The sequence below is a fragment of the Athene noctua genome, chromosome 4 (assembly GCF_965140245.1).
Source record: "Athene noctua chromosome 4, bAthNoc1.hap1.1, whole genome shotgun sequence".
In the NCBI taxonomy this organism is placed as follows: Eukaryota; Metazoa; Chordata; class Aves; order Strigiformes; family Strigidae; genus Athene; species Athene noctua.
This window is the reverse complement of record NC_134040.1, coordinates 80573142-80586722: the sequence shown is the minus strand read 5'-3', so window position 1 is coordinate 80586722 and position 13581 is coordinate 80573142. Positions and strand designations below refer to the sequence as shown.

The 13581-nt window shown below is 37.0% G+C and overlaps 1 protein-coding gene across 9 annotated transcripts in view; it reads left to right on the top strand.

Moving 5' to 3' along the window:
• The window catches only part of FAT1 (FAT atypical cadherin 1), a 112425-nt gene that overhangs the window by 67070 nt on the left and 31774 nt on the right, over nucleotides 1-13581 (top strand). For 8 of the 9 annotated variants that reach the window (XR_012633618.1, XR_012633617.1, XM_074905871.1 and 5 more), the window contains exons 7-10: nucleotides 625-693; nucleotides 2662-2801; nucleotides 11534-11809; nucleotides 12024-12234. Coding sequence is in view for 7 of the 9 variants with exons in the window: in XM_074905871.1 (XP_074761972.1) it covers nucleotides 625-693; nucleotides 2662-2801; nucleotides 11534-11809; nucleotides 12024-12234 (696 nt within the window). In the remaining 2 variants the exon portion in view is untranslated. The remainder of the gene's footprint in view (nucleotides 1-624; nucleotides 694-2661; nucleotides 2802-11533; nucleotides 11810-12023; nucleotides 12235-13581) is intronic. The other variant, XM_074905869.1, reaches the window with a different exon arrangement.

The window sequence follows — 13581 nt, the reverse complement described above, 5'->3', positions numbered from 1 at the left end:
TTATAGGAAAGGGTAAGAAAGGGGTATTGTCAGAAAACGCTGAGTGGTTCATTGAGATGAAAGATAGAAGAGGTTGCAGAGGTCTTGAGCATTTCTGCAGAGTACAGCAGTGGCGTTTCCTGGGGCCTTCTATTAGCAAAATTTGTTAATTAGATTGGGGATGTACTTTTCTGTTGTCCTTTTTTGTTTGTTTCAAATGCTGTGCATTCTGAACAATTTGTACACTGGATAGGGTTCTGATGATAGTATTATTTTGATTTGCTCCTTTGAAGCATGCAGCACAGTTTGGGCACTTAGAGAATTTTTACTGTGTGCTTAACACAGAAAAATAGATGATCTTTTCCTGCTGTTTTTAGAAAAACATACACAGAAAACTCCAAGGGGAAAGAACAGAACTTGTCCCTGTACTGTAAAATAAATAATTTTATTTTGACTGTTTTCTTAGTAAAAGTGTTTTGGAAAGTTTGATATGTGATTATGTTGTGAAGTTATGGGCTATTCTTACAGGTGGTCACTTTACTGCCCTCTTTTACTGTTTCTAATAGCATGAATTAATTTGATTGACAGCTTTCCTTTGTGTTCTGTGCTTGCTTTCCATGCTTTCTTTCTTTTTGGCTGAGCCAGGAGACAAGCTTGCTAGTGAAGTATTTTACATCTTTCAGATGGCTTGTGACCTGAACTGTACAGCAGAAGGTATCTGCTGAGATCACATAATTTATTACCAGATTATGAGATCTGAAATGAAAGCGTACATTTATAAAATATTTATTTTATTAACCCTTCGGAAATCAAAGTGCTCACAGTTGCATTTGTGACAGGTTCGTTTTTGTTTCGTTTTGTCATCATTACATTTATACAGCATCAATTCAGAGCATCCAGTTTTGACTTTTGCCAAAACTGTTGCTGTTACACTTTCAGTGTACCAGATGCAGAAGTTTGGGTTGAGTTCTGCTTCAGCGGATTACCAGATATCACCACTACTACAGAAGTTAGTCAGGGCCTTTGTGATTTCCCTGATAAGGAAGAAAAAAAAGTTGCTTAGAGAGCTTGTCCTTGTATCAGGGAAACTTTATGAGCGGATTCATACCCATTCACCCTACTCTTCCCTTAAAATGGAGGTGACTTCATTGAGACATCAGAGCCATCTGAGAAAATGGTATCACATGCCAGCTATAAAAGAAAAGCTAGAGACTCACTTTCTGAAGCTGACTTCTTGCACAAAATCCATTAAAAAATTTAATGTACCCCTGTGAAAAAAAACACCAAAACTGCTGCCTCTCATGCTGTCCAATTTATATCCATTCATGTGATTCAGAAACTGCTGTGGGGCCAGCAAGAAGAGTTGGCTTTCAGTGAAACTAAAAAAATTACATTATTTTATTACATTAATTTGTCATTATCAAATATCTTAAATCCAGTGAAGCAGAATCCAGCCCATCTTTCCTAAACCGATATGTCTGTCATGCAGTGGAACCTTCTAAAAGTGAAATCCTTTTTACATGTGAATGGGAGCCCATTTCAGTATTTACTGTTCTTTCTTAAATTAAGTATAAATTTGCAACCTTTGGAACTTCACTCTCTCACTTCTAGACTTGACTTTCATAAAAGGCATTTAGTGATTTACAAAACATAGCAAGTAAACGCTGTTTAAAAAAAAAAAAAGGCACTCAGATGATATCTGAATGCTATCCTTGTAAAATATAATTAGAAAAACACATGCACATAATTAGGCAAAACTCATTTGCTGTATCTAGCACTGACTTGACCAAAATAAAAATTGATTCCTCCATTTTAGGCAATTTATTGAGAGGTCTAAAGCATTTCTAGTTAAATGGCAGTATTTATCATTGCTAACAATATTTGGACTTAACGGAGGCTATTCTTCTAACAGTCTGCTCAGGGTGGCATGATGATGATCAATTAAATGTTTAAACAATTAAGTGTAGCTATTGATCTACACAGTTATTTAACTATATTCCAAAGGGTAATTTGAAAGTTTCACAAGGGAAGTTAAGATAATTTGCTTCAGAAAACAGACTTGGCCATATTTAAACTTCGGGCATTTGAACATTTAGCACTCATCTGAGTCCTGCTTATCTCAGTAGGGGTTGGATAGTGAGTTTTTTAGATACTCAACATTGAGATGACCGTCCTTTGGAGGTACTGTAGCTTTTTCAACCTTACCTATCGTCATATAAGAGTACAGTAATTTGTACCCTGAGCCAACACACAAATTCGACTGTATGTCTGATTTGGGATTTTCATTTATTTTGAGACAAAGTATGTTTTTCACTAATTAGCCTGACAGTCTACACAAAATAAACTATCACATTTCACCTAGTAATTCTGTTTCCTGCTATTTGAAATCTTTAAATTCTGGTTAAAAAAGGTAGAGAATCTTGCTAAGAATCTACCTGCTAGCTTTCCATGAGCCAGACAAATCAGCTTTGTCCGAAACTAATCAGTTTTAAATAGCTGTGAGTAGCAGCCTATCACATTACCAAAAAAAAAAAGTTTTAAAATAAAGGTGTATATATAAGTATATGTGTATATAGTTCCACCTTCATTAAGCATCTGATGACAGAACATGATCATACTTGAAAACGATGAAACAGTGCTGTGTTTTATGAACTTCTCCCTCTCCCAATTTCCTGAACAAAGGTGGCAACTATGACAGTCGATTTGATGTGGACAAGGGCACTGGAACTATCATTGTCGCTAGACCTCTTGATGCAGAACAGAAATCACATTACAACTTGACAGTAGAGGCAACAGATGGAACCAGATCTATCAGCACTCAGGTAATGGACTTTCTTCTAATGAAGCGCTTACAGAGAGAGGAATCTGCCGCTGGGGTATGGGAGAGTGTTGCATTTTCTTCTTACAATTTTTTTTCATCCTGGACAATGAATATGGTTCATATAAGTTAGGGACTCTGTGTAAATTAAGTGGCTTCTGATATTCCTAGAGCCATGTTGTTTGGTGGTCCAAGTGGAAGGTTGTGTGTTACTATGTTGTAGTCTGAATCCAGCAACTTGTAAGTTCTGGCATGTTCCCACATTAGCTGAGTAAATGAAAACAGAAACTAAGCCTTTCCATGCATGATTTACTCACAAGAAAATGATTAATTCTTCTTCTCTGAATTACCCCTCTTTATCCAGCTCCCCCCAAATCACGAAATAATACGATTACTTCACTTGAAATTTAAAAGATGACCATTTTAAGGTTGATTGGTTCCCCACCCCACCCTCCCCTGCCAAGATCTGTAGATGACAAACTGTACAGTGTCCAAGTACCATCGTATGAAACTGAGCTCCTTCAGTGTGGTGTACATATAGAAACAAGGTTTAGATGGTAACATCTCTATGTATCTTCCTGAATACTTTCTTTTAGCTTCAGTGGAGGTAGAGATGGCCAAATACGCTTAAAAAAGCAGTAATCTCAGACAAAGCATTTTTTTTCAAATTGACTCTCTGCTAAGGTTCTATGGTGGTGGCAGTTTTTTGCAGTTGGACTAAGTTCACGTCAAGGCAGAAGCCTTTTGTGACTCTGCTGGAAATATAGTAAAGTAGGTTATGATATATATCCCTCCTGGTTTTCCCGTCTGGTTCCTTTCCCCAGCCCAGAACCTGGATATATTTGGAAGTAAGGTTTAGCTGAAGTTGCTGTGAATGGAGCCATGAGCATAGAGAAGCTCCACTTTTCTTCCAGATAGAAAGGATTTATTTACTGATATAAGACTGTTGGATTGGGACAGTGATGTGTCTGTGTTACCTACCCTTATCATAGACCTACCCTTCAGGAGCTCAAAGAACAGTAGGTGGGTTGCTGCAGTCTTTTCTGTACATGGAAATCTGCATTATGAACACAATTTCTTGTTCAACTTCCGTGTAGTATGTATGGGTTTTTGACAGCTTTTCTGATGTGATATGTTGTCTTCCTCCTTTTGACCAGAGGGAAAGATGTTTCTTGTCAATATTTAGGATTTAAAACAGAATCTTTATTAAGCTGACTACTGTCTGGAGGCTTGATAGGTCAAATAGACTGAATTTGATAGTAGAAAATGGCAAGGTTAGCAGTTTCCTTTGAGAGCTGCCTATTCCTTTAATGGTGACAGTTATGAGTAATATTCTACACCATGAATCTCCAAACACAACAACTTGTCCCCCAGTCAGAACTCGCTGCTATCATAGTTGTGGTTCCACTACTTCAGATAATCACCATCAAAGCTTTGGAGAATCCTGCTGTAAATTTATTGCCTAGTTGTAGTAAAACTATTGAGCAGATAAATTTTTACTGATTACAGGATGCTTCATAGAAGGCATGAATTAGTTTTGGGGAAAAAAAAAAAAAAAACAACACTAAAATCCAGCTAAAAGAATTCCTTTTGCCAGGAAAGTCAGAGACAGCAAGAGGTTTTCCATACACCCTTCCCTCCCCACTCCCCAAAATGCAGTCAAAAATGCCACCATGGAGAGTGTGTTGGAGTAGCCTGGGGACTAGTAAAGGCAGAATATGTGGTCTTGATGACTGCAGATACTCTATCCAGTGCTGCTCCTTATATAGCTGAACTTATGCAGACATCCTGAGGTGTTACAGTTGATGCTTTGCATTCTGGAACAACCAAGAATTGAAAGGTCACAAAAAAATACTTTAACCCTCACCCCTTCTCTTCCTTTGGGCTATGTGATTCATTTAGTTCTTCTTGGGGGTGCACAGCGTAGCTTTTGCCCAATTTCTTTAAATGAATTTGTTGGGTTAGTATTTTGTAAAGCTGAGTGAACATTATAAACATTTGCCACAGCAGTCTTCTGCAGAAGAATTGGAGTAGTGGTCTCAAATTTATCATCTCTTATTTCTGTGATTGCTTTTCGCATAGTTTTCTTTGTGTCTTTCCTTTCTCAGCTGGAGTTGGCAGGAGAAGTTGTGGTTTCTGTTGCAAGCGAGTACAAAGACTTCCTTTGCATTGTCTTCCTTTTTTCCCTGCTTGTGGGATAAGCAGAAGTTATGCTGTTGCTGGCTGAGTCTCACGTTACTGTGGTATATAGATTGAGGAGCACGGATTAGTTCAAACTCTGCAGCTGGTGGTGCATGAAGAGTCTCTGATTTTAACTGATTCTCTTATCTCCCTTGTAACTCCTGGCCCACCCAAACAGACTGATGTGTTAAGACAGCTCTCAGGACTGTTACTAAGAAGATGCATTTCAGATGAGGCTTAATTTCAGGGGAATTAAAAAATGTTGATATGAAATCAAGGGTGAAGGTGGGATTTATGGCTGCCAGTGTGTAAATTCCATTACTCACCGCTGGAATCATGGTGATTAAAGTTTGAGTGTTTATGTGATATCTTCTAAGAGCTAGTAAACAGTTAAAATGTAGTGACAGGCAAAACAAATTCTGAATACTGAGTACGTAAATTAGGAACAACAATATGGTATACACAGCTTTTAGCTTACAAAGTAATTGCTGTAAATATTGGACATACAGTAAACAGACTTTGATTAACAGCAGGTTAACTAATTTTACGTTTAATTTGAAAGAGGAAATGACATTTTCAAGACATTGAGGAGGGGGACAAGAAACTAAAATCTTATTGCGTAAAAGCAGTGTAGTGAATCTCACTTTAGAAGGCATTTGCTGGCCTCAGGCCATTAACATCTGTAGAGCGTTTGACTCTTTCAGGACTTGAATTAAATAGCTTTTTTGAAAAATACAGCAGCAGTAGGCGTGGAAGCTATTAGAATTTTGCATGCATCTAAATGCCAAATGCATGATGCAAAACAAGGACAAACAAATTCCAGGCCTACAGTAGTGGTGTTTGACAGATGATGTTAGAGATGACTAGTGTCACACTGGGAAGAAATACTATTAAAAAACCAAATTAATGTACTTATATTTTTGATTTATAATGTTTTGACCTGAAATAGAAAAGGTTAGTCACAAGCTGTAAGTAGCTATATTTGAACTATTGAGTTGCTTTTTGGGGGGAAAACAAAAACGAAAAAAAAATCCTGTTTCTGTTTATAGTCATTTCTAGTGATTGCTATGTCTATCAGGTTTTTTTCACTGGAAGTAATACTTAAGGTGGTTTAAAGCTAATTGCAGCATTTTACTTATTGCTGTGCTATTGCAGAATATTTAATCTTGCTTTATGCAAAATTTATATGGATATTATGCTTTGGGAATGAAGGACAGAATATTCTTCATAAATTAAATGTGCATTTTACTTGTGATCACCACACTGCTCCACAGAGATATTTTAGAACTGGAATGCAGTTATATTATCTCTGGATAATACAACTTTTTGTTTATGAAAATGATTAGAAACATGTCAATGTAATTATAATGTAATTATGAATGGAGAGAGAAGGAGATTTTAAGCTCCACATGAAATTGGCAAATGAAAAACTAGATTAACAAAATCCAAAAGAACATCATGTTTAAATATTGTGCCACTGAGAAAACGTAGTGCATATATCTATCTCTTCTTTAACTTACTAGTAATCAATTCATTCCTGTGCAAATTTAGGTTTCACCTGTCAAATCATTCCTAGATTTCAAATCCTTGCCCTAAATAAATCCTGGGCTGCTTTGTTCTCTGGCTGTATAGCCAGGGTGCATTGCTCTCAGTGAGATCTGTGAGTAGAGGACACCTGTGCAACACAGCCCTTCCATAGCCTTGGAAAATGCGTCAAGTTTCTTTAGTTCCAGACAGTTTTGTTTCAGAGATCACATTATGGTCTGTTAATAACAAACTTTTCTATAGTGTGTCTCTTTAATATGTAACTTCCTTATTAAGAGATAATATTATAAGATTAAATTAAAATTAAATATAGTCATTGAGAAACGATCAACAGCTGTTTTTATTGTATTATGCATGTTACTTTAGAATAACACAAGCTCTTAATTTATTTTGTTTTCAGGTGTACAAACGTATATTTCTGTGTGAGTCTTTAAAATTGCATTCAAAATAGCTACTTTAGGTGCCTTTCATTTAATTTGAAGGTCTTAACACTTGACATGAAAATTTGGTCCTCCTACATTTAAAAGGAAATTACACATCTAATACCCAGCACTTAGCATCGAATCCCTGTCTTGAAAGTAGGGCTTCCTTAATACATTTATTTCATAGTTTAGATTGGAAAGAGCCCCTGCAGTTCACCTAGTTAAACCTCCTGCTTAAAGCAGAGCAAACTGCAAAGTTGGATCAAGTTGTTCAGGGACTTGTCAGGTTCTAAGTGCCTGGGATGACAAGGCATGACACCTCTTCCTTGGACATGGATTTATGTTGGTGTTTAACAGCGCTCCTTGAAAACAATCTTAAGTCTAATTGTAATTTCCCTTATTGGAGCTTGTGAGTGTTGCCTCTTTTCACTGTGAATCTCTGAGAAGAGTCTGCCTGTCTCTTTCCTGCAGCCCCTCTGTTTACACAGTGGATTGAGAGCGTTTAGATCCCTGTTGGTTTTAACGGCCCTTCACTGGGTTCATGTCGGTTTGTAAAGATCCTCTCTTGGACTGCAGGGCCCAAAACTGTAGTGGATCTACAGTCCTACTAGTGAGTGTCAAATAGAGGGGAGTAATTCCTTTCCCACTACCTGCTGCTCCCTTTATTAAAGCAGCCCAGCATGCAGTTAGCCAAGTTGCCAAAAGGGTGCCCACTGACTCACATTATGCTTGTCCACCAGAATCTGTGGAGAGGCATAACAACATCAGTGAGTGAGAAATTGATCCTAAAATATGTAGATAAAACAGCTTTCACTTGTGTCTAAGATAAACAGTGGATTTTAGGTACATTTAAAACGATTGCACTGTTAGGTCAAATCGTGCATTTGTAGTTGTGTTTACAAATGGGGAGAAAAGCTGCACGCCTGACCGAGTAATTTTACAAGTAATGGAATACCTAAGCAAGCAGCTTATAGTGTCATTATGTTTATTCTTTACGTTTAGTTACTATGTTTATTCCTTAGCAATATTAATAATTCATATTTAATAGTGCTGTACATTTTGAGGAGCTGTCTCCTTGCCTGCTTAGCCTAACAGTACCTTTTGAGAGGACATCTCCCTCCGTGTTCAGCCATAAGGTCATTTTAACTGCTTCACTAGGTAATACCAGAGGAAGTTGATGCTAAGTCCTTCTGATGGCATGATCAACAGATCACTTCTCAGTTAAGCTGATTCGTTGGTTATGTGGTTAGTCTTACAGGTACCAAGTTGGTTTCACAGTCACTGTATTCCTGGCATTTTACTTAGTACGTTGCCCTTGGGGTTTTTTTGTGGTAGTCCATTCTAGAAATGCTCGTTTCCTATATTCATTTTGTGTAGTACCAGCAGCACAGGTGGCCGTGTCTTCCGCTCCAAAGATTCATCTCGCACAGTCGCTCTGGAGTTGCATTGCCCCTTGCCTCTAATTTTTACCTGACTTTCTGTATTTCTTTGTTTGGGGGAGAAATAAACATGAACTTAAATAGTAATTTTGATTTAAATTAGTCAAATTTGACACTCTTTTCGCTTACTTTTTTTCTGGATCTGAATTTAATAATCTCAAGGTGAGAATTAAAAAAAAAAATTGTTGACACGTTCATTTCAAAAGTATAGTATCCATTAATTGAGTGTTGTATATGGTCTTTTAAGTGTTTTTACTAAAATGCTATGTAAGTGACTGTATTGGACCCTTCTGTATTTATTCTTCAAAGACACATCAAAATGTATTTTTATTTATACAGAATTTAAAAAGAAACCAACAGCTGTGCTTGTGTTGCTTTATTGCATCCTTTCTAATCATGACAATCTAAAAAAAAAAAATCGTATTTAAAGTTGTATTCTTTTCATTCTTGCTGTTCATTTTTCAGTTGAATTTGTTAGTGAATGTATTTAAAAACTTGACCTAATATGTATCCTGGGTCACCTACTATCAATTTTTCTTCCCACCAAAAAAGGTTCTTCCAACTGTTTCCATTCTTTAATCGGTTTCTAATCCATGACAGAAACAAACTCCATAGTTTCCTTAGCAACATCTCGCAAGGGATTTTATCAGCATTCCAAATGATTCGTTTATTTCCTATTTCTTCCATTTTCTGGGAAATCTGATGAATTGTGGGAGGCAGTATTTTCCTCTGCAGTGATAGTTTGTACTTATCCTAACAGACTGTTTCAAACACTGGAAAAACTACCTATATTTATGAATATTTCCCTATATATATTGGATTATGGCTCAGTGACCTGCAATGCCTAGGACTACATCTACTAAAAAAATGAAAGGCTTGTGTGTGTGTGTGCGCACATACACACGTGTCCCCCCCTCCCCACCCTGACTGGCAGTCTGGAGGTGGAGCTCTGTATTATTAACAGCATGTATTACATTAAGAAGAGTACCATGTTTTTGGTTTGGAGGGGTTTTTGTGGGGTTTTTTTGGGTTTGTGTTTTTTTTCCCTGCAGTCCCGCAGAACCTGCAGGTGGCTCCCACTTGTCTTGGTAGCAGTTTATTGCAGCACCACTGCTTTGCCGGTGTCATTTTTATTTTGTTTTGTGCTGTGTCATGCTCCCTATTGTTCTTGGTGAGTAAAACTGAGGCAAAATTTTAATCTGGGATGGGCTTTCTTCCTCCTTAATTGCTCTTTATATTTCATGGTGATCTTGTTTACCCACAGGTTGTTTCATGGTTTCAAATACACTTAAAACCCTTTTTATTCCTTACCTGGCTTTCCGGTCAATGTCTGGCTTTTGACTCTTGAAATTCCACATTTGCCATCTTCAACTCTGTTCCTATATTCCCTTTTATATGCTTGTTTGTTTTTATTATCCAAGTGAAATTCTCAGTGAAAATAGTCTTTCTGGTGACAGTTACTTCAGCTACCAGAGTGGGTAATATCCAAGTTTTTGGGAGGACTTTCCTGTGTTACAATACAAAGTTTATGCCAAGAGTTCGACACCCAGTTCTTTGTGTTCCCTGATTCTCACTTCCATTAATCAGTCTGCCCTGTGATGCCTCGAGGGTTGGTGCAGGACTTCATTACTTAGATGCAAAAGTCTTTCTGTTGTTACTTAGAATAAAATCCTTCTAGCAGTCTCCTGAACTCTTGGTAACAATTGTAGAGTATATCCAAGGTCTGTCTTTGTTGCTCTGGAAGTTTTCAGCCTGTACTTAAATTTGCCATTAGGAAGAACTCATTGTATTGAAGTTAGGTGGTAGTTACAACCTGGGATAATGTACCTGCATCTGAAGTAAATATTTTAGGAATTGGTATGACTCCTGTTGATACACTTAATATCTGTTTTTCCTTGGTACAAGTTTTAATGTAAGATGCTAGTTTTGCAAGGTTGAAGTTAAGGATGTTTTCTCTTCTTATAGTGAGATGTATGTCATTTCCTTATTTACCACCAACAGGATTCATCTCATCTAGCTTCTCCTGCATGCAGTTTGGTACCTTGTCTAAATTCTATCTCTAGCCTCCACCAGGTATTAATGAAAAGCAGTAAGTATCTTCAAAGAGCGATTTGATATCATAAGTCTTTCATAATCATAAGTATTATAATATCATAAGTACTTATTTTAAACACCTGTGGATGGCACTTAAGTAATTTGTACAAAGCAGCTAACCTTTGGGTGGCTAAAAGCACGGCTGTACTTGCAACACATAACGAATTTATGTTTCTGAAATGATGTGTTCCTGGAGCTTTGCTGTCCACCTGCACCTCCTCTGCCTTACTGTTACTTGTGTGATGTTACTACTGTTGAAGGAACAGGATAGTGGCTGAGTGTTTTACCCTTTTTATACAGGAGTTTGATGCGGTGAAAGACAAATGGATGTGCAGGGATCTTGTGTGGTTCCAGTGAACGTTGTTATTCAGCCAGAGAGCATTGCATGCATAGCACGTAGGTGAACCTAGCCGACCTTCTGTAGGAAAATGCAATTTGAGGCATTGAAGTTAATATAGCTGCAATTTGAGAGAACTCGTGCAGATGACCTATGCTGAGATTGTGCTACATTGCTGAAGAAAAGCAAACAATACCTGTGGTTCTTCAAAATAATGTACTGGGAATTTCAACACTTTTCCATTCTTGCCTAGGCTTGGAATTGTGAGGAGATGAAAGACAGTTGTTTCCACGTGAGGGCAGAGAGGAGTACAGTGCAACTGCTGCCTTGGAAAACATTGCTTAAAATTCCAAATTTGCACAAATAAAAAGGGTTTATTTACCCATCCTGGGATCCATATTGAGAATTTTTAAATTCCAAAATTACTAAAGAATTCTTTTTCATCTTGGTCTACACAAAACCCATTCCCTTTAAGATATCTTACCTGAGGCATTTTTGATCGTATAGATTTCTGGTTTGACTTTGGGGAAGGTTAGGCAGATTTGGGTTTAGTGAGATTTTGTTTTCCCTACACCTCTTAGATCTCTCCCCATCCCTGAAGAAAAAAGTGTCTTATGTATGCATATTATGGTCTGATCTTTAATGAAATATCCTCTTCTAATCTCTGTTTCATATCATACGTCATCAATGCTTTCCCCTTCCCATTTTATCATTTCAGGTGTACATCAAAGTTATAGACACAAATAATCACAGGCCTCAGTTTTCTGCTTCAAAATATGAAGTTGTTATACCTGAAGACACCATGCCAGAGACAGAAATTCTGCAAGTCAGTGCCACAGACAGAGATGAGAAGAATAAACTGATTTATACAATGCAGGGCAGCACTGATCCCATCAGTCTTAAAAAATTTCGCCTGGACCCTGGAACTGGCTCTCTTTATACTTCAGAAAAACTGGATCATGAGTCTATGAACCAGCATATTCTCACAGTAATGGTAAATAAACACAAAATTTCTTCTGTAGACAATAACAAACAGATTTTTTTTTAATGTCTTTTTAATTTGTCCCTTCAAACGTTTATTTCTATGCTTAATTTATATGCAGTCTTCGTCTCTGTGACTGGGACAGATTGAACCTCGAATTATTACTAATATTTGATGAACTACTGAAAAACAGTGCTAATTACTAGTAATGTGCTGACTGTTTCAGGTTCGAGATCAAGATGTTCCTGTAAAGCGCAACTATGCTAGAATCATCATTAATGTTAGTGACACAAATGATCATGCTCCGTGGTTCACCAGCTCTTCCTATGAAGGACGGGTGTATGAGTCAGCAGCTGTTGGATCAGCAGTACTCCAGGTTACAGCATTAGATAAGGACAAAGGAAAAAATGCAGAAATCGTGTACTCTATTGAATCAGGTATATTGACTTCCTTACATCTTCAGTTTATTTTGAAACCATGTTTGCTGATAGATCACGACTGTAGATGTGAAAAAAATAGCTATGAAAAAGGAGGCAGTACAGGTGTATGTGTTGTATTCTATGAAATGTCTTTAAGATACAGCCTTGGAGCATTTAAAAGAAAGCTACAATGGCAAATACTCATCTTCCTCCCTTAGCTATATGTTATCCTTTAGATATATTTGGAACATAGGAGTAGCAGAAGAAAAAGCTACCTTTAAACCCTTAAGAGAGGTGTATTCTTGAAATTACAGAAGCATAAAATTCAGATCTAAAGAAAGCATTCTTTTTGGGGAAAGTAAGTGATATTTTGTGACATCAGCAAAGCAAGGATTTGATGAAAAGAGCCTGAGACAAATGCTTTCGCGTTCAGCACAATGTGAAAGAAAGGAATTCAAAAATGACTTAACAAATATCCATATACTTAACCACTAAATAGTCCCAGTTTTTTAGTTAAACTTTCTGATAAACGTAGCAAGGGAAGGGGTTGCTTTACATGTCTGGCTGATTTTAGATAGTGGGACTGATATTCCAGCTCAGTAAAATATGTAAGAAATTCTTTAATAGCTGGTCAATTTGGCATTAAGGCACCTTTCAGATTGCAGACCAGAAAAGAGCATTAGGTGCTGCTGCTTATTTTTAACATCACAAGTATCTTTCTGAACTTTCCTATAACAATGCAATTCAAATTATGGCAGTTTTGAATAATACGAAAACAGGATGACATTGACTGAGTTCACTTACCAGATGGAAGTGAGTTTTAGTTCAGTCCATTAAATCTGGATTCAAGCCTGCCATTATCAAAGAGAACAGTAGTTAGTTACTCAGTAGTAGTTACTTGCAAGGTGATATGCGCAGATGCTTTTTTAATTTGACATAAGTTGCTTTGTAAAGCATAGGAATTGTTTACTGTAAGTATTTTGGTTTTTTTCCACCAAAGTGTTTTTTTGAATAAAAACGTACTTTAACACTGTATTAAAATAAAGCTGTGGTTATGATAAGCTGAAGAGGGAGAATACATTTAAGTTTCTCCTAAGTTGTTTAAAATATGTTTGTCTTCTGTTATTTATAGAAATACACACTTTTTACTAAGCAGGACAGTAATATCCATGAAGCTTTTCTCTTGCCTTTCCTATTTCAGTAGTGCTTGTTTTACAAATTCCAGAGCACGGCAAGAAAAAAAATATGTGTGCATGCTGTCTAGAATGAAGTTACGCCCTGTTTTCTTCATTTCTTCTAGCTTTTTGTAGGAGTAAATGTAAGAATTTCTTAGGTTTGTTTTACAGGACTGATCTACTGGGAGGT